Source organism: Periplaneta americana, chromosome 17, assembly GCF_040183065.1.
Source record: "Periplaneta americana isolate PAMFEO1 chromosome 17, P.americana_PAMFEO1_priV1, whole genome shotgun sequence".
Classification (NCBI taxonomy): Eukaryota; Metazoa; Arthropoda; class Insecta; order Blattodea; family Blattidae; genus Periplaneta; species Periplaneta americana.
This window is the reverse complement of record NC_091133.1, coordinates 6,297,172-6,323,129: the sequence shown is the minus strand read 5'-3', so window position 1 is coordinate 6,323,129 and position 25,958 is coordinate 6,297,172. Positions and strand designations below refer to the sequence as shown.

The 25,958-nt window shown below is 37.7% G+C and overlaps 1 protein-coding gene across 2 annotated transcripts in view; it reads right to left on the bottom strand.

Annotated features, from left to right (window-relative positions):
- Positions 1-25,958, bottom strand: part of LOC138693290 (zinc finger protein 235-like) — a 43,170-nt gene that overhangs the window by 10,875 nt on the left and 6,337 nt on the right. For both annotated transcript variants that reach the window (XM_069817151.1, XM_069817152.1), the window contains exon 3: positions 17,447-17,529. In XM_069817151.1, coding sequence (XP_069673252.1) covers positions 17,447-17,529 — 83 coding nt within the window. The remainder of the gene's footprint in view (positions 1-17,446; positions 17,530-25,958) is intronic.

The window sequence follows — 25,958 nt, the reverse complement described above, 5'->3', positions numbered from 1 at the left end:
TCTCTCCTATATTCATTCTCGAGATATAGGCAATAAATTAGCCAAATTTCAACAGCTGCTAAGAACAATTAGAAATACACTGTTTAAGAAGGTCCGGCAAGACACAATTTTGAAATTCTACAAAACAATGGCCATTCCAACTTTGGTATATGGATCAGAAACTTCGACTCTCACAACTAGTCAACTGAAAAGAATAGAAGCAGCTGAGATGAGATTACTAAGACCGCTAGCAGGCTACACTCTCTATGACCATAAATATAATGAAGACATCCAATAAGAACTAAGTTTCGCAGCCATTACAGAGACAGTCCACAAGTATCAGAGCAACTGGCATGAGCATGTTCTACGGATGCTAAATGATAGACTACCCAGGAGATTATTACATTACAAACCCCTTGGAAACCGAGATCGTGGACGCCCGAAAAAGCGATGAAGAGACCAGCTTTTCACCTGAGACGGAACAGGCCAAATGGCCTAAACCCTGATAGCTATTGATGATGATGATGATGATGATGATGATGATGATATTTAAGAATTCAAAATTAAATATAATACGCAGCAAATATGAAACCATTCATAGCACGTAATTTAACCAATAGGCTATACTACAATATGTGTCTTTAGTGTGATGGTGGAGTCAAAAGCCATGGTGTGATTGAACCCAGCTTCGAACCTGAGATCAACCAATTATTGTTATCTCTTAGTTAATTTATTTACATTATTTTAGATACGTTATTTCATTTTAACATGAAATAAAGAAGATTTTACTACATAAATAATATATCCGTAATTCATACTAGTCCAGGTATTTAGTTGTCTAGTCTATATTATTATTATTATTATTATTATTATTATTATTATTATTATTATTATTATTATTATTAAATTATCATTATTATTAATGTATATTAATATATTATTAATAATATCAACATAATAAGGAAAGACTGTATTAGAGACCTGGGAGTTCTACTCGATACCAAATTTCATTTTCATAATCATGTCCAACATATTTATAATCATTCCATTAGAATGCTCGGACTTATAAGGTCTATAACTTATTCTTTTTCTACCCCTGCTACTCTTTTAATTCTATACTATACATTAATCACATCTAAACTAGAATATGCATCTGTCGCCTGGAATTCTATTATTTCTACCGATTCGGGTAAATTGGAAATCATACAAAGAAAATTTATGTGCCTCTGTGCTTTTAGGTTTTTGGCAAATTCATCTGTTTTCATTTATGAGCGTACTTGTAAATATTTTAACTTTTCTAGCCTTTATGCTAGACGTCTTGAGCTTGACTACTAATTCCTTTGTAAGGCCTTAAAGGGTGATGTTGATTGTGAATCCTTCATAAGCAATATCTACCTTCGGGCCCCTTCGAATGGTTTAAGATTTCAAAAAAATGTTTATACCTATAAGCCTAAATCTCTCTCTCCAGTTGTCAGATGCACGAAAGCTGCCAATTTACAGTATATTAATTCAGAGCCGTTTAATGTATGGTTTGTTGTTTGGCTATTCTTATATTAAGCATATTCATTTTAACTTCGTTTGTGTTGTTTTTAGCTTTTCTGTATCATGTATTTTTGTAATTATCTATTTATTTTTGTCATTATTGTTTATTTGTATTTGTCGCTAATTTTAATAATTCTTTGTATGCACTGTGTCTTGTATTATTCAAGTCTTCATTTATATGATTTCATTAATTCATTTGTAATTCATTTTACTTAATTGACATTATTTTAATTATCTCACTGTACTAATTTTAATAATTTTTGCGTTATTTATTTTGTTGCATTTGGTCAATGATTAATGTTGACTATTATATTGATTGTATTTCATCTCACTGCCATTTTGCTCATTCATTCTCATCATCATTTGTTGTTTTGTTTTGTTCTGTATCTTGTGCTAAACTGTAATTGGCCTTGTGCTGTTGTTTTGCACGTTAATATTCCAACAGTCTTACTAATAAATCGTGTATAGTTTTTATACGAGACTTATGCAGAGTTGAGACAGAAAACGTTACTAATAAACCGTGAATAAGCTATGGACGTATAAACAGGCTGTAACTATACAATGGGAATTGCTTTGCAGTAGTTATATACACGAAACCCCTTGTTTAAGCGTTATATATAGCGAAAAAATGGCCGCCCTCTAACAGCTGTTCGTATCGACTGTCATTTTATGATGATGGTTACCTTGTAACCACAGAAGAACAAACCAAAGATCATAGAATTATTAGAATAATATTGCTGTAGCTTGTACTCTTTGACCAAAATGTAGTGAGGTAATCGATTAAAGCCAGTTATACTATCGATATTTAACACGCTACACTAGAGCGCTCTACCGGATGCAATAGAGAACCTCAGACATTCTATTACCTTTCGTAACGAAGTAATGATGAAACTATTACGTAGCTGTGTAAGAGTTATACTGTTATACACGACGTATGTAGTGATTATTAGTAAGGAATTTACACACGACTTATAAACGAGCTACTCATTGGATAAGTATAAGACAGTTAAACGTCTGTATATAGAGTTTTTATTAGTAAGACCGTAAATAAATAAATAAAATAAAATTATTATTATTATTATTATTATTATTATTATTATTATTATTATTATTATTATTATTATTATTATTGCGATCGTCATTCTATATTAATCTGTCGTAACATAGCCTGTATACTTTCGTGGTGGAGGTGTAGGAATTGGTGGCCCAACAATGTCCATCAGCATTCTACTCACGCGCCACTGAAATAGTGGTCTGACTGTGGCCCAGTCTGAAATCTATCGCCACCAGCGGCGATGGCAACCACTCAGAGAGTCTATAGTGCGACTGGTTCTGTGGTTGTGGCTGCGTCTGAAGGCCTCCATTTAAATACATTCTTCACAAGCGGCAGCGCGTTAGCAGCGCTTCTAAAAGTGACCTCGTCTGAAGGGACTCAAATCAGAACAAATAACCAAAATCAACGCTACATCCAACACAAATATATTATACTGAATGTTGGTCCACGGTAAACCAGGAACGAGAACGAGAAGCAGAAGACGTGAACTTGAATATTTTTGGTTCACAATAAACTGAGAAAGAAAACGACTATGCATAATATCCATATGTTTCGAGCTGTAAAGCAAATACTACTCTAGCACATGAAAGTGGCACCAAAATAACAGCACTGTCCGATATTGGCCAAAACATTACGCAGTGTACTGTACATCCAATGTATTAAGAATATAATGATAGCCTATCTTAGAATTTATTAAGTCCAAAAAGTTTGATAGATCCTAATTTAGCAACTTCCTTGTTTTACTATAACAGTACATTATGCAACGAGCCTATAATGGTAGTAATTAAGACGCGAGTATGTTTGTTCATGAAACGAGCGCAAGCGAGTTTCATAATTTTCATACGAGCGTCTTAATTACCATTATAGGCAAGTTTCATACGACTTTTTATGCTCGACCATATTTCTAACTTGAAATTATTCATAAGTATTCATGTTATGGTTATCTAAGTGAAGTTATTTGTCTATGAGCGGAAATGACCTTCTAAATTGTGAGATGTGCGCAGAAAGTATTGATTTTTTCCGAGGGACGAATATCATTGACCTTGATATAATCTAGAGTACAACATGGACATTAATATTGATATAACCTGGAAATTGATTTAGAATTGAAAAACGACATGACAAATTGAATTTATTTGAATATTATTTACAATTAACGCTAATTATTATAGTAACAGAACATAACCTTCTGCGACAGTATTGGATTTCCAGCCTCCATGACGTTCTGCTAATTGTCTTTCAATTGCATATCCGAGAATAATCGATATTTGCGGTTTTATAATGGTACAATGGTGATTTCTCATTGGCTGAACAACTGAAGTATAATGAATAGGTGTACTTTATTGAGGTGCATTAAAGGGCTACTACCAGGTGTATAATTACTACATTTCGGCATGGTCGAGCATAAATACTGCTAGCTTCCTATATAGAACAAAATAAAATATACAAAATATATATTCACTAGTAGCCCGTCTGCAAAGAAAAGGTTAAGGAAACAGAAGGAGTTACACTCATAAGTCTTGTTTTCTGTCTGAGTATGAATCAGTGAAGCTTAAATAACTTAGCTTTATGGTGCATTTGCATTATGTTATGAGTGCTTTGAAGTCATTCTGTCACAATTTATTAATGACGACAATCACAAAAGCTGCTTACATCACAGGTATGATTTAAAATGCATTAAAGAGAACTTTAATAAAAACACAATAATTACAATTAAAATTACCGATATTGCTGTAATACATTGCAGTGACGATATTAATACGCATCCAGTGTACCCACCTATGATATCTTATTGTGATTCCTAATTTTTCTGTCCACAATCAAACCAACTAACCTACCGTGAACTTTCCATAGCCCAGGCTCACATCATATCGCTTGTCTTACCAACATCAGCTCATTTATTCTGGCGCCTTGGGACACTGCGATACTATCGATGTAAGTAGTTTCGATACTCCACTTGCGACAGTGGCTATAATTGAATAGCCCACATCAATAAGAGCCTGAATGGCACTTTTTTACAAATTGAGTCATTCGAGAGGTAGATGGGCAATGGAAAGTTTGAGCAGTTAGACCACATTTGCAAGGCACTAAAAATTAGACTCAGGGCAATAAGTCACCATGTTTGTGAAACTTGGGTATTTCTTGCCATTAGGTTGGCAACCGTCTTTGAAACCAGCTCTTTCTGGCTATTAGGTCTCTAGATGGTATACAGTCTACTGTTGTGTGTCTAGTGCACAGTTTTAAGTTTTTTTTGCGATTTTTTACAAAAAATGAGTAGTACAGAATCAGTTTCCAGTGAAACAGAGAAGAAAATAAAAGCCAAAAGAATGGGAAACAAACCACCAGTGGAGAAATCTACGGGAAAAGAACATGTGAGATGGAAAGGACAAATTGTTCCAGCAAGAGCCTGCCTGCTTGCACTCTTTCCTTTCTTGTGGCGCGAACTTTGCACAACTTGCCAAAATCAAAGATTTAGTTATGCCTCAAAATCAGATTTATCTTGCTCACTTTACTATTCCCATGAAAAAGGAAAAGCTGGATAAAAAACTTTATAAATACCCCAATGCTGATCAAATAGGTTTCTATAATGCTGTAAAGAAAAGTCACTGAACCCTTAGCAGATGCTGTGTGTGTGCGTGCGTGTGTATGTGTATATATATATATATATATATATATATATATATATATATATATATATATATATATGTATGTATGTATGTATTAACACTACAATTGAATATACACCCAGCAGCAGTGATTTATAATATACATTAATAAAATTACAATAATTAGAGCAATAAAAAATGTAAATTTCATTCTAATTATAAACAAATAAATGCAAAAAACCTACGGCTATAAATAAAAACTATGCCATAATTACCCTTACTATAAGCAAAAGTAAACCTGACTTATAGTACTTCTATTAAACTCAACTATTATCAACTTAATAATTACATATCACCTTCATTAATTACATGACACAACTTAATTACACTGCACCTAGGCTACAATTAAATTTTCTGTCTAATCTTCTCAACCTTTCCTTAAATGTACTGATTTTGGGAGGACCACCCTGAAAGATTGCTGGTGGTAACCTGTTCCAGTCTACTATTGTGTGGTTAACAAAGGAAAATTTTACCACGTCCGTTTTTGTTTTCTGCATTAAAACTCTCTAATATGATCAGCCTTGCTTAAGTATGATCGTGTCACTAATCTAGTACTGATGTCAGTCCATGCTTCTTGTCCCATTTGAGCCTTAACGCAGTCAGTCTGGTTTTTCGTTGCTTTGATTTAAGAAATTCCCACCCTAAGTCTTTTACTATACTTCGTTATGTCCCTTTCCCATTTCGACATATTTTGGTTTCCTACACTGAACCGGGTCTTTCCCGGGGGTAAAAGGCGGTCAGAGCGTGGTGCCGACCACACCACCTCATTCTAGTGCCGTGGTCATGGAAAGCATGGGGCTCTATCTCCATGCCCCGAAGTGCCTTCATGGCATGTTACGGGGATAACTTTACCTTTTACACTGAACCTTTTGTATTAAATCAGTTTGGTTTTGTCTATACGGATCTCACCCTACTATTCCATATACCGGAATTGCGTGAACAAGGGTTTTGTACACTAATTCTTTTAACCTCCAGGTAGCTTTTTTAAGAATACGCATAGACAAATGTAGTGCTTTCCAGGCTTTCCTTGTAATATTAGTAACCTCTTCCTTCCAACCCAATTTGTTACTTATATAAAAGCGCGCGCGCGCGCACGCACTCACGCACACACGCACACACACACAAAAGAAACAAACAGAAATGTAATACCCATCCCCTGAGCAACACTTGATGTTACATTTCCTAGTTCCGATATTTCGTTTCCTAGTTTGACCTTTTCATATGATTATTAATGTTGTCACGGCCAGGGGAAGTGTCAGGGGATAACTGCTGAGATGTGAACGGTGCATCGTAATATTTAGTGTTATCAGATGTGAAATTTAAATTTCGTCTTTTCGCGGCCTCTTTGATTTTTAGAAATTCCAGGTCATAATTCCTTGCGCTGCTTTTTTGTGCAAAAGTATTGGCAAATATTTCAACATTTTCTATAGAACTAGAGTTCGTTATGCCATTGCTCAAAAGGCCCGAAATGATAGAAATATGTTTCCTCATTAATCGATGATATTAGCTGGGATGTTCCTTTTCAAGGAAGTGACATAGCTTGTCCAGGACGTCTTCTTACCATTGCACATATAGTGCGACGATTTTTGACTCGGGTGTGTTTATACTGGGCAAAATTCTCTTGGATCGGATGGAGCTCAAATTGGCGTAAGGCACGTTTACGGTTTCGTACTGCATCTCTGCAGGCATCCGTCCTCCGGGGTTCAGAGATGCATTTTGGTCTGAAGGACAACTGCTGGATTGACAATTCTGCTGACATAATCACCATATTTGAGAAGTGTTCTATTACGGAATCCACACTTTCATGTCCTTTATCGTCGAACGAAATGGACTCCGAAAATCGCACCTAGTCCGCCTTTTTTTTAATCCAATTTGGAGAACGAGATTCGGCAGAACGTAAAGCGGACATGATTTTTTTTTTATTGTCTGCCTGAATTTGGTCTTCACAGGTGAACCACTATGCCGCCAATGCATGGATTGTTATTTTCTTTCTGGTGTGGCACGCAACACCCATGTTTCATCCCCAGTGACAACATTGTCGAGAAAGTCGTCACCTTTCTCTGCATACCGCTGGAGGAATGTCAATGCTGCGGCCAGACGTTTCGTTTTGTGTTCATCTGTCAGCTGTTTTGGCACCCATCTTGCACACACTTTCCGAAAATCAAGCCACCGGGAGACGATTGTGTGCAGCAGTGAGCGAGACATCTGGGGAAATTGACCAGAGAGTTCCGAAATTGTGAAGCGCCAGTTCTGCAAAATTGCTTGCCGCAAATGTTTGATCAGTTCTGGTGTCACCAGGGACGGTCAGCCACTACGGTCTTCGTCGTGCACATTGGTTCAGCCTTCAGTGAATTGCCTGCACCATCGTCTGGCCATACGGTCGCTCATAACGTCGGGTCCATACACGTTGCACAATTGGCGGTGGATCTCTGCTGGAGATTACTTCTGAGCATGCTGAAAATGGATAACTGCACGTCTCTCGCAGTTGGCGGGAGACAATTCAGTGCAGCCATTTTATCCTAGCGCTGTGCAATAACTAATGCCATCACAGGACTCAAACTGCACTGCATTATTTCCACATATCCTCTCTCTACTGTTACGCATGTGTATTCCCGTCCAACTAGTAATGCCATCTCTGGACGCGAGTGGAACTTACTTCCTGGATGAACCTCGTAGAATACTCAGAAAACCTGGTATTTCTGAAAGAACCTCACGAACCTCATAATTTACTCTTGTTGCAGGGAGAGAATATCAGAAATCTTCGTAATAGTCGTTTGCAACAAAAGTTGAGAGCTGATGAAGATAGGGATGCATGTAATTTGTATGAACATTTCAAACATTGTATTCACTCTGTTAGGTACTTACTTACTGGCTTTTAAGGAACCCGGAGGTTCATTGCCGCCCTCACATAAGCCCGCCATTGGTCCCTATCCTGAGAAAAATTAATCCATTCTCTATCATCATATCCCACCTCCATTAAATCCATTTTAATATTATCTTCCCATCTACGTCTCGGCCTCCCTAAAGGTCTTTTTCCCTCCGGCCTCCCAACTAACACTCTATTTGCATTTCTGGATTCGCCCGTATGTGCTACATGCCCTGCCCATCTCAAACGTCTGGATTTAATGTTCCTAATTATGTCAGGTGAAAAATACAATGCGTGCAGTTCTATGTTGTGTAACTTTCTCCATTCTCCTGTAACTTCATCCCTCTTAGCCCCAAATATTTTCCTAAGAACCTTATTCTCAAACACCCTTAACCTATGTTCCTCTCTCAAAGTGAGAGTCCAAGTTTCACAACCATACAGAACAACCGGTAATATAACTGTTTTATAAATTCTAACTTTCACATTTTTCGACAACAGACTGGATGATAAAAGTTTCTCAACCGAATAATAACAGGCATTTCCCATATTTATTCTGCGTTTAATTTCCTCCCGAGTATCATTTATATTTGTTACTGTTGCTCCCAGATATTTGAACTTCTCCACCTCTTCAAAAGATAAATCTCCAATTTTTATATTTCCATTTCGTACAATATTCTGGTCATGAGACATAATCATACTTTGTCTTTTCGGGATTTACTTCCAAACCTATCGCTTTACTTGCTTCCAGTAAAATTCCCGTGTTTTCCCTAATCGTTTGTGGATTTTCTCCTAACATATTCACGTCATCCGCATAGACAAGCAGCTGATGTAACCCGTTCAATTCCAAACCCTCTCTGTTATCTTGGACTTTCCTAATGGCGTACTCTAGAGCAAAGTTAAAAAGTAAAGGTGATAGTGCATCTCCTTGCTTTAGCCCACAATGAATTGGAAATGCATCTGACAGAAACTGACCTATACGAACTCTGCAGTATGTTTCACTGAGACACATTTTAATTAATCGAACTAGTTTCTTGGGAATACCAAATTCAATAAGAGTATAGTACAAAACTTCTCTCTTAACCGAGTCACGTACAGATGGAGAAAAGTACCCAAGAACTTATTGGATAGCAACAGAAGCCGTGAATATGATCAACAAACAGAAGTGTACATACAAAAAATGGTTAAGTAAAAAAAATCGGAAGACGATGATGAATATAAAATATGTAAAAAAAGGAGGCTAAAGCAATAATTAGAAAACAAAAGGCAGAATCGTTGAATAGAATGTGTATAGAAATAGAAAATACTATTGGATATGGTAGGTTAGCACAAGCCTGGGAAAAATATAAAAAATTTCTAAGTCAAATAGTTCCAGGAGTTTTAATCTGTTAAACTGATATATTTGAAGAATATTAAAACAAAACTTTTAACAGAAGATAAAGAGGGTTTTATTGGAGACAGTTCTCAAGTGGTTTTAGATCCACTTTAAGATCCAATGTTACTAATAAAATTGACCCAATAACAGAAGATGAGGTCTGACATGCACTTAGGAGCTGAAAAAATAGAAAAGCTGCAGGACCTGAAGGAGTAAATATGGAATTGTTTAAATATGGAGAACAAAGTACCGGTATTTTAAGAATCTTAACCAGATCATAGGAGATGATACTCTTCCACCAGTATGGACCTTATCATACAAAAGTGCAATATACAAAACGGGAGACAAGAGGAATCCAATGAATTGTCCAGATATCAGTAAAATAATCAAGATACGATTGGAGTCCTTAATACAAAACAAGATATCCAAAGAGCAAGCTGAATTTGCAACAGGATTTGCAACAGGCAAATCCTGTGTAGACCATGTATTTACAATTAGACAGATAACGGAAAGAAAGTTAATCAAAGGAAAAGAGATACATTTTATCTTCGTTGATTTAGAAAAGCCATATGGCACAGTACCAGTTAATGGACTTCGGACCACCCTACAAAAAACTGGAGTCCCAAATCCTCTCATAGACCTCATCAGGAGAATGTGTTATATAAGTGTACAAGATGTGTCAAAATGCGGAAAAATCTACCAGTACAATTTTGTACTACAAAACGTTTGAGACAAGAGTGTGGAATATCACCAACCTTATTTAAAATCATTCTAGAGAATGCCTTGAAAAAATAGAATGACTCATGCAGAGGTTGTTGTTCAGTCAACTGTCCGAAGACAGGTCTGAAGCTCACAAGTGATACCAAGAAGGCACCAATTATGAGGCAACTAGGCCAGGAGACAATGGCGTGGAGTGGCCAGTTCCTATCCCCCTCCATTGCATACATCGCCGACTAGCTACATATTACACTAGTCAAACTTCAGATGCATGCAAACAATTGTTCCTTCTCTGACACATATCGTCAAGTGAGATGTACATATCAGTCACAACCTCAATCAGAGGACACATGCAGAGGTATGGGCATATATATTCATGACCATATGCTACATACCTTGCTATTCGCCAATGACCAGGTAATAATAGGACAAGATCAGGAAGATATTGAGTATATCTTCCGCCTGCTTATAAGTGAGTATAGTCTAAGCCAGGGCTGGGCAACAGGAGTACATCCAGACTCTAATTTGACCTGGAAGAGGGCAATTTATTTGATGAAATTTCTTGCTTGAAGAAATATGTGACTTCAGAGCAAATGGCAATGTAGGAAATGCTAGGACTTAATCAGTCCTCAAAAGGGAGTGGAATTTATATTTTTTTCTGAGAAAATGATTCCTTGTGCACAATTCCACAAGTTGATTGAACTATCTCTGCATGCTTAAGTGGAAAGAGTTCCTTCAAGGAACATTGTATGGACATCCCAAATTATTGTTAGTGCCGGATTTGCTAGCTCAACCAATTTCAACACCACCTTTCACGAATTTGCTGAATAATTGAGGTCTAGAGAAGATCCGGTTAAAAAATTCACTCTTCAGAGAAAAAAACAGGAGTTTAGTCCATAAACAGATAGAGTACCACTACTTTAAACCTTTAAATTGTGTAAAAACAATATAAGTGAAGGGCAAACTAACACATATGTTAAAAGCACTTTTTTTATATGTCGATATGTGTCCCGGGAAATTGTCAAAAATATCTGGCAACACTAATATATAATATAAAAAGTAATTAATGAAGTACAGGCAATATTTTTTTCTCTTAAAAGCGAAATTCCGATATTAATCCCAGCAAACATCAAAGTAGTTCAATATCGTACACTCAAAAGTTGTCATTCATGTCCAATACAAATGTACTCCAGAAATCGCGTTTACAAATCAAGCAAGTGGCAGCACAGGCAGCTCTGTCGAAATAATTTTGAGGGCACGTCACATGCATTTTCCTAAACACAATTTTGAATCCCTGAATGCTTGTGCGATGTCAGCAGGCTCTCATAAGTTACTTGGTTCATGGCTCAACTACAGAAAACATTAGCATACATCACATCTCTACCTCATAGTTTTGTTAATGTAAACATTTTAAAATCTGTAACTTTTCATTAGGCCGCAGATCCCGGAAGACGCACCCATATTCAGTGCGTGGAATCATGTACTATATGTCAAAAGCATGAAATGGGCTTCTATAGATATATTACATTACATAATGCAGGAACATCATTCCTTATATCAGCAAAATATTATAAAGAAAGACACATAAGAAACTCGTTCGCATTCCAGACAACTGTTCAGTTACTTGCTCTAGCAATAATGAGAGTATGCATCCTTTCAAATAGGAATCTGATGATAAAACATCCAAGCAACTCTGTAACATCAGTATTTGCAACATATACCTACATGATACATTTTTAAAATTAAAATTATGACATGCTCGATGTAGAGCATATGATGCCCTCATAAATATAGCAATAGAATAATTATTTCTCCATCAGGAGAAGTTGCTAAAGATAGAGTTATGAAAGTGTTTCAAAGCATTTAAATAATAATGTTTGAGCACACTGCGTTTGACAATGAAGCTATTAGGAATACTTTGTAGCCCAGGACATTTCTCTTTTAACTCCAGCACTGACGTGTATGTGTTGTTTGTAATTTATTCACTGCGGTGGTTACAAAGAATACAGTTTGGTAAAGAAAGTATACCAATAGGGATATCTTACGCGAAGTTTTACCGTTAGATACCAGAAGTGTTCCATGCGGCATACCATGTTGTAGGGCTATATTGTCATATGCTACAGTTGATTACATTTTCCCGCTTGTTGGTTTTCTGTCTGTGTTAAAATTATGTTTATAATTATTTTGTATAGTTTAATATAATTCAATATTTTCTTACCTCACAATTAAATTTAATTTACACTAAAATGATAGCGTAAACTTGTATAATACGATTCCCCTGAAGAGATAGATGGGGAAATCTCCAGTAGGTCTATACACAATGTGGATACGAGTAAATTGAATGTTTATGAACCTAAACAAGAACTTTGAGAATGAGGTGCACGAATAAAGAAAATAGGAACTTTGTCGAAGGTGAATATTGCCTCTTTAATCATTAGTATTGTAAGTACCGTACGCGAAAAACAGGATATGCATCCACCAATGTGTTTTTTATAGGGAAGGTACTATCGGGCTTGTATTCCTCGATTTTTTTTCTCCAGTTCCAAAAGGATCAAATGCAATTTTTAATAGGATGATATTATATCATCGCAGTAGTATCACGATTATTCGTGCATTTCATTGGTTAAGGATATGCAGTTTTGAATACTATGTAGGATGATTTAAAAAATTTGAAGTTAAAACATGGTTTTAACAATTATTCTATAGAAGCCTACATTAAAGGCATTATTCACGAAATGGATGTTTGAAGTCATGGTTCCCCTACATTCTTATTTTATACATAGACGATATCATTCATAGGCCTATATGATTTCTTTCACTACGGATTGTCCTGAATAGTAAACATCCCAGTTAATCGAGCATTTACTGTAGGCCTAGTATCGTCCTATTGTAAAATGCTGGCGTAAACTTCGGAGACTTCTACAAATACTGGGTATAATCTAAGCTAACATAGCTTGCTGTCGAGGTTGCATAATATGTTATTAATTTTTCTTTGTATTCTTGCAAAATGAAACTGTAGCCAGCAATTCCTTACTTGAAGTAGTTCTTTTTTGTTTAATAGCCAGCACTTTTGAGGCGGAATTTAATTAGTTATATTTTTTAAGATTGAAAGCATATATTCAGAATCTTTCGGGACCTGAATGAAGACAAAAAGCTTTCTCTGGTTTTTACATATAGGAACACAACAAAAATGTGGCATTTTAAGTTATTTTTAGGAGTATTTAATATACTAATACACTATGGAAACCCTCAATGTTTATATACTGGAAAACAAATGCATACATAAAGTGCATCCCTCAAAGTACACGTGCGCTATCTGTTGGTGCTAGTTCAGGATATCCCTATTATACGGAGGTGATTGGTGAGACAGTCATTTACACTAGATAGCCTGAGTTTGAAACTGCTGAACTGCGTAGGTTATCTGGAACTATCCTTGGATGTTTTATATACTACATATAGAATTTATTTTTGAGTGCTGCTCTAATTGAAGACCGTTTTTGCAAAACTTGCTAGCTGCAAAATTTGCAAAATTGAGATTTTGATGGATTCGTTATCATAAGGCAGGCCTCTACATGATGTTCAAGGCATCTTAGTAAAATTGGGTTATTTCTCTTCATTGTAGTGTGTCAAAGTGTGATCGTTTTTTCAAAACTTGCTTTCTGCTATACGTGAGAGTTAGAGCAAAACTTGCTTACTATAGTGTTTTATCTCTCCTGTAAAATTTAGTTTTTTCAGTTAGCAAGTTTTGCAAAATCAGTCCTCAATTTTAGGTTTATTCTACAATTTAACTATCGGCTGTAGCTTTTGCTACATAAAGTGTCATTCAGGTGGTCACATTACTAGAGTTTGTCCTGAGGTACACAGCATTGGGCTTTTTTGATATAATTTTTGAGAGGTCTGATATCGAAAGTTGAAGTGATAACACGTTTTATCTCAACACCAGCGGTTTCTTACAAAATAATGTCTATATCTGTTTTAATATTTGCCAGCCATATTTTTAATAATAGAAGTGAATTGCGCATAATGTGCATTGAGTTATGAGTTATGTCTTCTTCTTCTTCTTCTTGTATCCTGTTGTTCCTAGGTGGAACATAGGGCAGCAGCAAAGTTCCTCCAGCGTACTCTGTCACCAGCCATCCGTTTCACCTCTTTCCAGCTTTCCCCACATCTCTCTACTTCCTCCTCTATTGATCGTTTCCATGTTTTTCTAGGCCGTCCTCTCTTCCTTACTCCTTGTGGATTCCAATCAATTGCAGTCTTCTCAATAGCTCCATCTGGCTTTCTCAGGATGTGGCCTATCCAAATCCATTTTCTTTGTTTTATTTGGTAACATATTTGCGATTGGTTAGTTCTTCTCCACAGTTCTTCATTTGCTATTATTTGCGGCCATTTTATATTTAGAATACATCTCAGACATCTGTTGACGAACGTCTGTATCTTTTTATTTATTACATCAGATTGAGTTATGTGCCATTTATAAATTCACTGATGGAGCATTTTCTAGCTGGACATTTCGTGATATGATATCTGTCACACAGTTGAAAACACAGTTTACACACGCATGTATTCCTTGGGTCATGAAAACTTGTCACACACATTTTGAAATGGAAACCATGCACAGCTAGCCCTACTGCTAAGTGTCTCATCTGAAAGTTCGTCTCAGTCCACTCACATCGTGTCATTGCCTCAGTAATATTTTTGAAACTGACTTTTGTGCTGAGAAGTATACTCATTCATTTTTTTGTTTTGTTTACGAAAGGGTAAGTTGCCTGGCAAAATGTCTCTGTCTGCATTCAAGGAAAGATTTTGGAACATTTAAATAGAAATAATAAACGAGAATAGGATCAGAAGTGAATTGACTTTTGCAAATACCTGCCAGTAATTAAATTATTGCATCATAAATAACCTTCTGCACTGACAAATATTTTCTCTACAGAGTACAATATATTGGCTGAGAAAATTTCTCCTCGCAGGTAATAGCCAACACTTAGAATGTCAGCAATACAGGGGAAAACTTGCGACTACTTCCACTTTGTGTGATTCTCATTTGAATTTCATACTTAGCAAACTGCTCATATAGTGACCAGCACCAGATCAATTGAGATTTGTTACTTGGACTACATTTTGTTCTTGATTAATAAGAGATCCTTCTCTGGCAAACATTTCTGCAAGTTCATTCCAACAAATACCACATGTAAGTGGATGCTTTGAAGGGTGAGTGACTTACCATCATTAAGCCATGTAGATATAATTTTGTTGCATTACTTTTTGCTTGAGCTATGGGGGGAAGGCAAATGTTGAATAACAGCTTTGCAATCTGAGAGAACTACTACTTACAGTCGAACTGTTCTTATTTCCGGCAGCAAATCACACGACAGCTTCTGGTCAGCTGACATACTGCTTCACAGGCAGTGGTTGTCGTCAAGGTTATGCAGACGACATATCGCTTCCCACTCATGGTGGATGTTACTGTGTTGTCAAGTCTACTATCTTAACGACGTTTTAGCACATGTCTAGTCTTAAACATCGAACGAAAAATTATTTCCTACGATAAATAATTAGTAATATATGAATACATAATACTATATATGATTGTTATTGTTGATCCTAACATCCCAGGACACAGAAGACTTACCATGTTGTGGTATAATTGGTTTTTCCGACCATTTGAAATAACGATTTTCGTAAATACAGAAACAATATTATAAATTACTAAAATGGGAGAAAGCTGTAAAATATAATAAATAAACATTTTTATGTGAATGAATAACAAAAACCACACAACCTGTAAATTAAGTAAAATATGTTAGCAATAGGAATTTTATCATGATAAGTTATTGCTACATAAAAAAAATTACACGAAGAACCTTGCCTACCGGTATTGTTCAATTTAGAGGTGCTACACCTAGATCGATACAATCATTGTTGGTACCAGCCGCCGAGATAGTTCTCAGTTTATTTTCTTCTTTGCCGGATTGTCCGTACTTCTCTGTCGTTATTTGAGAAACTGTGCACTTGTTCACATCACACGCATCAGCTATTCTTTGCACCACTTGCATTAAAGGCAATTCACGTTCATTTTCGAAATAATCTCTAATGCTAAGAATCATTTCTCTGCTTTGCGAATTGATGGTCTTCCGACTCCTCTGCAGCATTATGATTCTCAAAACTCAGTGATAACACAGCACTAACAACAATAACACTGCATTACCGACTGATTATTCGTCAACCTGCTATAAGAACTGCGTTCGTTCACTATTGGCTTGACAGAGATTTAGCAACACCGCTATTGCCTACCTTCGTAGCGCCAAAAGTCGAGAAGGCGTGGCCACGCCGGAAATAAGAACGGCTCGACTGTAGTAAACTTATTTTTCTAATTAATAGGTACTTCACAGTTGTTTCTCTTGTGTTGATTTATTCATGAGAGTTTCTTGTTCATTGTCCAGCAAGACAACAAACAACAAATAGTTGAAAAGTTCCACCTGGTTTATGAACTGAATGATTATGTAAAATTGAGCAATATATGTAAAATATAACTCTGATGTAAATATATGGCCAGATTACATTATTCAAATCCAATCTTAAATTTTGGAGAATGTAAATGGGAAAAGTGAGCTAAATGTTACAAAGAAATTAATATGCTCAAAAATTGCTTTCATACGTGAACATAAATATGCAGATGGATGAATGTGTGGGTGGATGGATAGGAGGAAGCATGAAGACACAGACAGACACAAACACAAAACGGATGAATGCATGGATGGACGGACAAAGAGAGACAGACTTATGCAGACAAAGAGAGAAGATAGCCAATAATAGATAGTGATAGACAAACACTTAGATGTTAATGTTCTGTTTTATTTAACGACGCTCGCAACTGCAGAGGTTATATCAGCATCACCGGATGTGCCGGAATTTTGTCCCGCAGGAGTTCTTTTACATGCCAGTAAATCTACTGACATGAGCCTGTCGCATTTAAGCACACTTAAATGCCATCGACCTGGCCCGGGATCGAACCCGCAACCTTGGGCATAGAAGGCCAGCGCTATACCAACTCACCAACCAGGTCGACCAAACACTTAGAGACATACAGACAGACTTATAGGCAGACATACAAATTAACAATACTGAGTCCTTCACTTGAACAACAATCATGCTGAAACTAATTACAAATTTCTAATCTTCGTCAATATTATTTAAATAAAGCAGTGAAACCAACAACGTAGTAAAGCCTCAGACACTTGACTCACCCCTCAGTGAAGACTTCATCCTCTTCTGCCGTTACTTCCAGTTTGACCTCCTCCTCCACTTTGTTAAACTCACATGTCTCCTCCTGCAATAATAGTTGAGGAATGAATGGATAGTAGTATAAATGCTGCACACTTTACTTTATATCCTATCTAATCCAGTAAACAATTCAAATATTGTTTTTGTAGAATGCAAATGAATTTAAAAAATATAAAAACAAAATATTACGGCATTTTGTAAGAAATATCCCGGTTTAAGTGACAATTTTATAAACGATAAGTCAATTGGAAGAGTAAATAAGAATGACACTCGAATCAATTTCTGAGTCCGTGAGTAGGATTCAGGAACACCAAGCTGATAACTGATCAAACTGTTACAGTAAAATTGTACAGAAAATTTTTGGTAAGGTAGACTGGAAATATTTCAGATTTATAGCAAGCATACTACTAAACTCAACAAACGAAGGTTAGTAGAATTCAAAAAGAATTAGAAAATCCAGGGAAAATAATTTGGTTAGTGTAAACAATGGAAGAAATTATCTCATGTACGAATATTCAGGCAGGTTCTCCCACCTTCTATTATCTTCTGTTCCTTCTCTTAAAGCCTTTTAACTCTTTACTCTTCCAGAGTCTCGTTAGATATTATTGTTGCGAATAGAGTCTATTGGTTTATTGAAGGAGTTTGGACGCGACACAATTAAATAGTCCTCACCATGTAAGAGTGAGTGTGAGGTTCCTGCTACAGAGGGAAGAAGGATGGCAGAGGAACTATGAAGTAGTCTTTCTGAATTGTGACGTTCATGTATATTTACCAACAAATGATCCTAAGGACTAAACATCAATCATGTGGACTTTTAGCTATGAAAGAAATTTAAAATGAAAAATTACAAGAAACATAATTACTTGCATTTTTTACACCAGGTACCTACCAGAATTTTACTCTCGTACTGCCGAAGCAACTGAGATTGATCTCTATTCTACAAAGGACGGTAAACTAAATTATATTATAGATATATTAATTTCTCCTACAAAATTTATCTGTAATATTGACACTTAATATTTTAGGAGAAAAATTCGCTCTGGCACCGGGGATCGAACCTGGGCCTTGGTTCTACGTACCAAGCGCTCTGACCACTGAGCTACGCCAAATTCAATCCACAGCACCGGACCGATCCCCAGTGCTGGAGCGAATTTTTCTCCTAAAATATTAAATGTCAATATTACAGATAAATTCTGTAGGACAAATTAATATATCTATAATATTCTCTCAGCTAGCAGTGCATAATAACTGCGAATTCCCGGCCAATAAGTCACTGAGCTGAGTGCGCTCCTAGTATAATGGCAGTTGACACTGGATGAACGTCAACATATATGCCTAAGTTGGATTCAGGTCACAAAGGGAAACATCGAAGGAGGGAAGTTCGATCCGGTGCTGTGGATTAAATTCGGCGTAGCTCAGTGGTCAGAGTGCTTGGTACGTAGAACCAAGGACCCGGGTTCGATCCCTGGTGCCAGAGCGAATTTTTCTCCTAAAATATTAAACTAAATTATAGTCCGGATCAGCTTACTTAATACCCTAATGGTGAAATCTAATCATTTTTCCCCCATTACTACATATGCTAGTGGTTTATGGTGATTTTCTAGTTTGAAGGTTGAATTTTCTTTTGCCAAAACAGTTTCGAATTTCGATACTGAGAAGTACTACAACTGGTATTGATTTTCTAACTGTTATGTTGGCAACAGGAACAGCTGGTTGTCGGCAGTGTAAATTCTGAAAATTCAAACTGTTCTAGAATTCTGAACCAATTACTGAAAGCTACTGAAATTCGAACATACTAATAATTCATTAATATCACTATTATATTAATACAGTACAGTACATCAGTTATTCATAGATTTCTAAAAGGCATATGACTCGGTTAAGAGAGAAGTTTTACATAACATTCTTATTGAATTTGGTATTCCCAAGAAACTAGTTTGATTAATTAAAATGTGTCTCAATGGAACTTACAGCAGAGTCCGTAAAGGCCAGGTTCTGTAAGTTGCTTTTCCAATTCACTACGAGCTAAAGCAAGGAGATGCACTATAACCTTTACTTTTTAACTTCGCTCTAGAATATGCCAATAGAAAAGTTCAGGATAACACAGAGTTTTTGAAAGTGAACAAGTTAGTTAGTTAGTGGGGTTTAAAAAGATTGCGTCAGCTACTAAGGCTATTTGAGCCCTTATCTATATTACTTCACAAAACAGAAACATAATACAATAATAAGAATGCTCAAAAGAACTAAAAAGCGTTGTCACGGTTAAAACGAGGTAAACAAATGCATTTTCAACAAGGTGATGCAAAAAATCATAAAAGTGAGCAGTTCTCAAACCCTAGGTAGCATTTAAAAAGAAACAATAAAAATAATAACACAAATGCCACCAGAAATAAATTATCTGGCACATATCCAAAATGCTCGGATGTAAAAGTTCTAAATGTCAAGCTTGTCAAAAACATATATTAAACAACAAATGTAACCTCCAGATGTAAAGAGTTCGGAGGATAAGTAAAACGGGTCAATATAAAACTAAATCACCCTGTCAAGTCCTGTATTCCATAAAAATCTCAGAACTGCATTGTACAATTAAAATCATTTCCAAGAGTGGCACGTAGAGTCGGATGAATTACATATTGCCGACGGACACGGCCATATTTTCTGGAGTGCAACAAAAAATGTTCCACCGTAAGTGGAACACGGCACATATCACACTCCGGCTGAGGTTCGCCACGTAGGAGGTGGCCATGTGTCAGGCGACAGTGGCCAATCCCCAACGAGGTAAGTAAAACCTCTTCGTGTCGTGACATTCTTGTGGATGAATCCCAAACTCTAACAGTATTCTTTATTCTTCGTAATTTACTTCCCCCTTGTTCTGACCATTCTCCTTCCCATTGCCACCATAACGTATGTTTCAGGTAATTTTGAATATCTTGCCACCTCTCACGCCAATTCACCTCAGACCCATTCATAGCACTGTCCCTTGCTGCAGCATCTGCTGCCTAGTTACCAGGAATGCCAACATGACCTGGAGTCCACACTACTCTAATCTCATAATCAGAGGTTAGGAGAGTGTGGAAAAGTTCCTGGGTTCTCAACATGAGCAGACCATCAGAATTCAAATGCCGCAGGGACTGAATGGTGCTTAAAGAGTCGGAGCACATAAGAAATCTCCCCGGGGTTGTCTAATTAAAAACAATAAAGCTCTATAATTTTTTTTTATTTCAGTATGCTATTTTGCGACGCTTTATCAACATCTTAGGTTATTTAGCGTCTGAATGAGATGAAGGTGATAATGCCGGTGAAATGAGTCCGGGGTCCAACACCCAAAGTTACCCAGCATTTGCTCATATTGGGTTGAGGGAAAACCCCGGAAAAAACCTCAACCAGGTAACTTGCACCGACCGGGATTGGAACCCGGGCCACCTGGTTTCGCGGCTAGATGCGCTAACCATTACTCCACAGGTGTGGACATAAAGCTCTATAAAAAGCATATAGTTCTGCAGTAAAAACACTAGTGTATTGGCTCAATTTATATTTAAATATCTGTCCATTTGCAACAAAGGAACAACCAACACAATCATTTACTCGGAATCCGTCAGTAAAAACTAATGAATAATTTGGAAACTGTGATAAAAGTTCACTAAAACAAAGTCTATAAACAAAACCTGGTGTAAAATTCTTAAAACTTCGGCTCAGATATATGATATGCGTAAATCACTTTGTGATTTAAGACGGCGCTTATTGTGTCGGACCCCAACAATTAGTCACTTATAACGAGTGCACCTGCGCACATGTGTGGACATTATTCCTAAGTTCATAGACATCTATGATGTAGTGCAGAGGGCGGCCACTAGAGGGATCCCAAGAGGTGGAACTTAAACTGAGAGGATTCGATCCGACACCAGAATGGGAATCTGGTGTGAATTAGTGGATGAAGCATCAGCACGTAGAGCTGAAAACCCTGGTTCAAATCCTGGTGCTGGAGAGAATTTTTCTCCATTCCACTACTCTTTCATTGTACGATGACACAGAATATCTGCATGGAAACATCATATGTACTTCAGTACAGTACTATAGCTTCCAGGTAAAGAAGCATCCTTACTGGACTGGGTTTACAATGATGGAACGGCAAGAAGATGGAAATACCCTCTAAGTCCAGATGCTATTGTATATTGCCACAAGAAAGGATTTTCCAGCTGGCGGAAGATGGCGAAGCATGTGGATATGTTATCAGGGCCAGGGGAGGTGTGAGGGGTGTGTCTAGTGCCGCCTCCAGCTCCTCGGATGTGAACAGTGCATTGTAGTATTCAGTGTTATCAGATATGAAGTTCAGGGTTCGTTTTTCCGCAGCATCCTTGATTTTTAGAAATTCCGGTTCGTAATTATTTGAGCTGCTTATCTGTGTAACTCAGCTAGCGAATATTTCTGCAATTTCTATGGAACTGGTGGTCGTTATGCCATTGTTCATAAGGTCCGGAATTACAGAACTACGTTTCCCCATTATTCCACGGACTTTGTCCCATACGATGTTAACTGGGACGTTCTTTTTCAATGAACTGACGTAGTTTTTCCAGGACGTCTTGTTAGCATAGCACACAGTGTGATGAGCTTTGGCTCGAAGACGTTTAAACTGGACAAAATTTTCTTGGGTCGGATGGTGTGTTTGCAGTCTCGGATTGCATCTCTGCAGGCATCCGTCCAGCAGGGGACAGAGAAGCATTTTGGCCTGCAGGACGACCGGGGGGATAGATAATTCCGCTGACTTTATAACCACATTTGAGAAATGTTCTATTACGGAGTCCACACTTTCTTCTCTGTTATCATCGAATGATATGGACTCCGAAAATCCGACCCAGTCCGCCTTTCTAATAACCCAGTTTGAAGAGCGAGATTCCACAGTGTGTAAAGTGGACATGCGCATTCGGATGGGGTAGTGGTCACTACCATGTAGGTCGTCAATCACAGACCATTCGAAATGCGTTCGCAAAACTGGACTACGAATGGAGATATCTGTTATGGAGTATGTACCATAAGCAAAGGATAGGTGTGTTGGTTCCCTTGAATTCAGGGTAATCATATTTAGACAGGTACATACCTCTGCTATTTTATTTCCCCTGTCATCATCGGAATTTGAGCCCCAAGAATGGACTGATGCATTCAAATCCCCCACTAACAGATATGGAGCAGATACTTGTGACAGGATATGTTCAATTTCATTCACGGTGAAAGGAGTTTCTGGGAGAATATACACAGGCTACTGAAAACTGAACGGTGGGTAAAGTTATTGTTGAGGCTATGCATTGATGAGGAGTGTCAATATTAATGACGAGGAAAAGATACTTTGGCGGAGTAAGATGGCACAATCTCATTGGCGCGAATACCGGCAAGATGATCATACCGGTGAACACTGTATCCTGATATATTCAAGGAATGTTCAGGTCGGAGGTGTGTCTCCTGTAGACATAAAATAGCAAGCTACTCATGATACATCTATTGTTGTAGTTCTGTATATCTGCTGCGAACACCGTTCACATTCCATTGTACAATATCAGTCATTATGAGGAGGTAAATCATTATGGTGGCTTTACAGGGGATCTTCCTTTTTTTTATCTTTTCTATGACTTGCTGCCCTTGTCTGCAAGTGCTTAGTCTTCGACTGTGGCGACTCAATTGCAGTTCGTCGCACTCCTGATCATGATCTTGATCGAGGATGTGATCGACAGCGTGATCTCGACCCGCCACTCGAACTAGGAGTGCGACATTCTGGTGTTTTACCAGGCCTTAGAATCCTCCTCTGCTGTCATGGCAGTGATCTTCTTAGAGACGTAAGGCCTGATGTGAAGTCCACGCGTGTTATCTGATTCACCTGTCTGAGTGGCAGCGTCTACATACTTCTGTGTTGCGATCTTAATTTGCTTCCCAGGTATATTTGTAAGAGGTAAGATGTGACGTTTGTGTGGTGGCATCAATTTTCCTTCTGTTTCTTTCTGCAGTACAGACGCATAGGACTTTTCGATTGCCTTCTTTTCTTTATCTAAAATACGTTTACGCGCCTCGAAGAAGCTGACATTTTCCCGGACTCGAAGCTCTTGAATCGTCTTTTCCAGCATATACTTTGGGCAGTTTTTAGAATTAGGAGCGTGGTCCCCAGAACAATTAACACAATGTTCGGCGCCGCCACTTGGGGAATCCCCATGGTCAGCACTGCCACACCTTGCACAGATGATATTGTTTGTGCAACGTTTTTGCGTATGTCCGAACCATTGGCACCTAAAGCACCGCATTGGGTTCGGCACATACGCATGCACAGGGACACGCTTGTACCCGACAAAGATGTATTCTGGCAAGAGAGACGTTTCAAAGGTCAGAAAGACTGTCCTCAGGGGTTCAGTCCGTCCATCCCGCTTACGCAGTAAACAGTAAGCCTTGGACACGGACTGTTCTGCCAGCTCTAATTGGATCTCTTCATTGGACATACCATCTAAAGAATCCGTATGCACAACTCCTCGCGTGGTGTTCAGCAAGGAGTGTCGCTCAACTCTGATGGGGTATGATCCGAGCAACTTCGCTCTCAACAGCGTCTCACTCTGTTTTACAGATGCAGTCCCAACAAGGAGACTGCCTTTGTGGAGTCGAGATGCATTTCTGAACTTGCCAACGAGTCCATCGAGCGAGCGTCTCACGCAAAATGGACTAATTTTTTTTCATAGTTTTTTCGGTCCCATCCAAGGTGATACTAATAAACTTTGGAGGCGGCACTTTAATTGTTACTTTCTCAGTGTCCAGGTCCATTCAACTGTTCGTCATATGACCACCAGTCCCATTGTCTTTTCCTAACTTTTGTTTCTTATGCTAGGATTACACGGTGACAGTTTAGAGCGAGAGAAGTTCTAAAGTATCAGGAGAGCTATCTAGCGGAGTGTTTACACGATGACAGAATATAGCTTCTCTGAACCCATTAGCGAGCTCTCATGAGATTTATGTAACTCTAATGTTACTCTCCAGACAGTTTACATGGTGCAGACAGTTTAGAGTGAGAGAAAATGTTGAGAGCATGTAGAGAAGAAAAGGCTGGTCAGTGCGTTTACAACTTGGCAGAAGCACAACGTATTGCGGCGGCTGTAGTGATTGCAATTGTTCTGACAGAGGAAAAATAGATCTACATGGGAAAAACCTGAATATCTCGCCAGAACACGCATGGAGCTTATACATGCCTTGTCAGTGAGTTATGGATGGAAGATCCAATTCAGTTAAAAAATGAATAACTTTGATCGAACCTGCAATTGGCAAAAAAGACACAACCATGAGGATTGCCATTAGTATAAAGAAAGGGTGTTGGTCACATTACGCTTCCTAGCAACAGGTTTGTACCCTAAACACATTATTTTATTGTTCTTAACAGAATAAATAAATAATAATAATAATAATAATAATAATAATAATAAATAAACACGTGTAAAGGGTAGGCCTAGACTTCACTGCTGATGTAAAATGTATTAAGTTTCTTTTATTATCTTCGAAAAGGTATGGTGTATGAATTGAAAAACAGGAAGGTAGTGCCTGAGTTTATAATATGCAATATCTTTTCATATCAAGAATGTCAACCATTTATTGTAATATAATTGAGACGTAGAAGTTCTGAAATTACGTCTATTGACCATAAAATATTGTACGAAGCATTTAGTATGTAACGGTGAGTCCTTTAAATGTCCCAAATGTAAATATGTCAGTAAGTGTTCTGCTACAAATATCTAGAACCGAACAGCGCTCTGAGCGGTGAAATTGGGGTCTGGTACGTTTACACGACGAGAGTTTAGAGAAGAGACCTCGAGATTATAGCTGAGTATAGCTCGTGCGGAACCTGGTGAAGCCTGGAGGTAGGGAGAGCAGTAATGTGGTGTGGGGTCGGCTACCGGCTGATGTTACAGTGACGAGATGCAAGCGAGACTGAACAAGCTTTACCCCTTCCACTCCTAACCGCCCATATAACTGGTTTCGCCATCACAGTCAAGTTTCACCAGGTTGCGTTCAAGCTATATCACCATGTAAACGGTTTTTAGATCCAAATAAGATAGCAAAAATAATTCTTCCATTAATTCAAAAAGCATGGAAGGAGGAAAGTTTCCCCACTGAATGGAAAGAAGGATTAATCATCAAAATTCCTAAAATAGGTTATCTGAGCAACTGTAGTAACTGGCGCGGGATTACACTACTGAATACAATTAATAAACTAATAGCAATAATAATATATCAGCATATCCATGACATATTAGATCGAACAATTCGAAAGGAGCAGGCAGGGTTTAGGTCTCACCACGCACGTGTCGATCAAATCAACACACTGAGAATTATCATTGAGCAGTCACTAGAATTCCGCTCACCTTTGTACTTGGCGTTTATTGACTTTGTAAGAGCGTTTGATACTCTGAATCACACAGCCAACTGGCAGACTCTACACGAAAGAAGAGTTCCTAT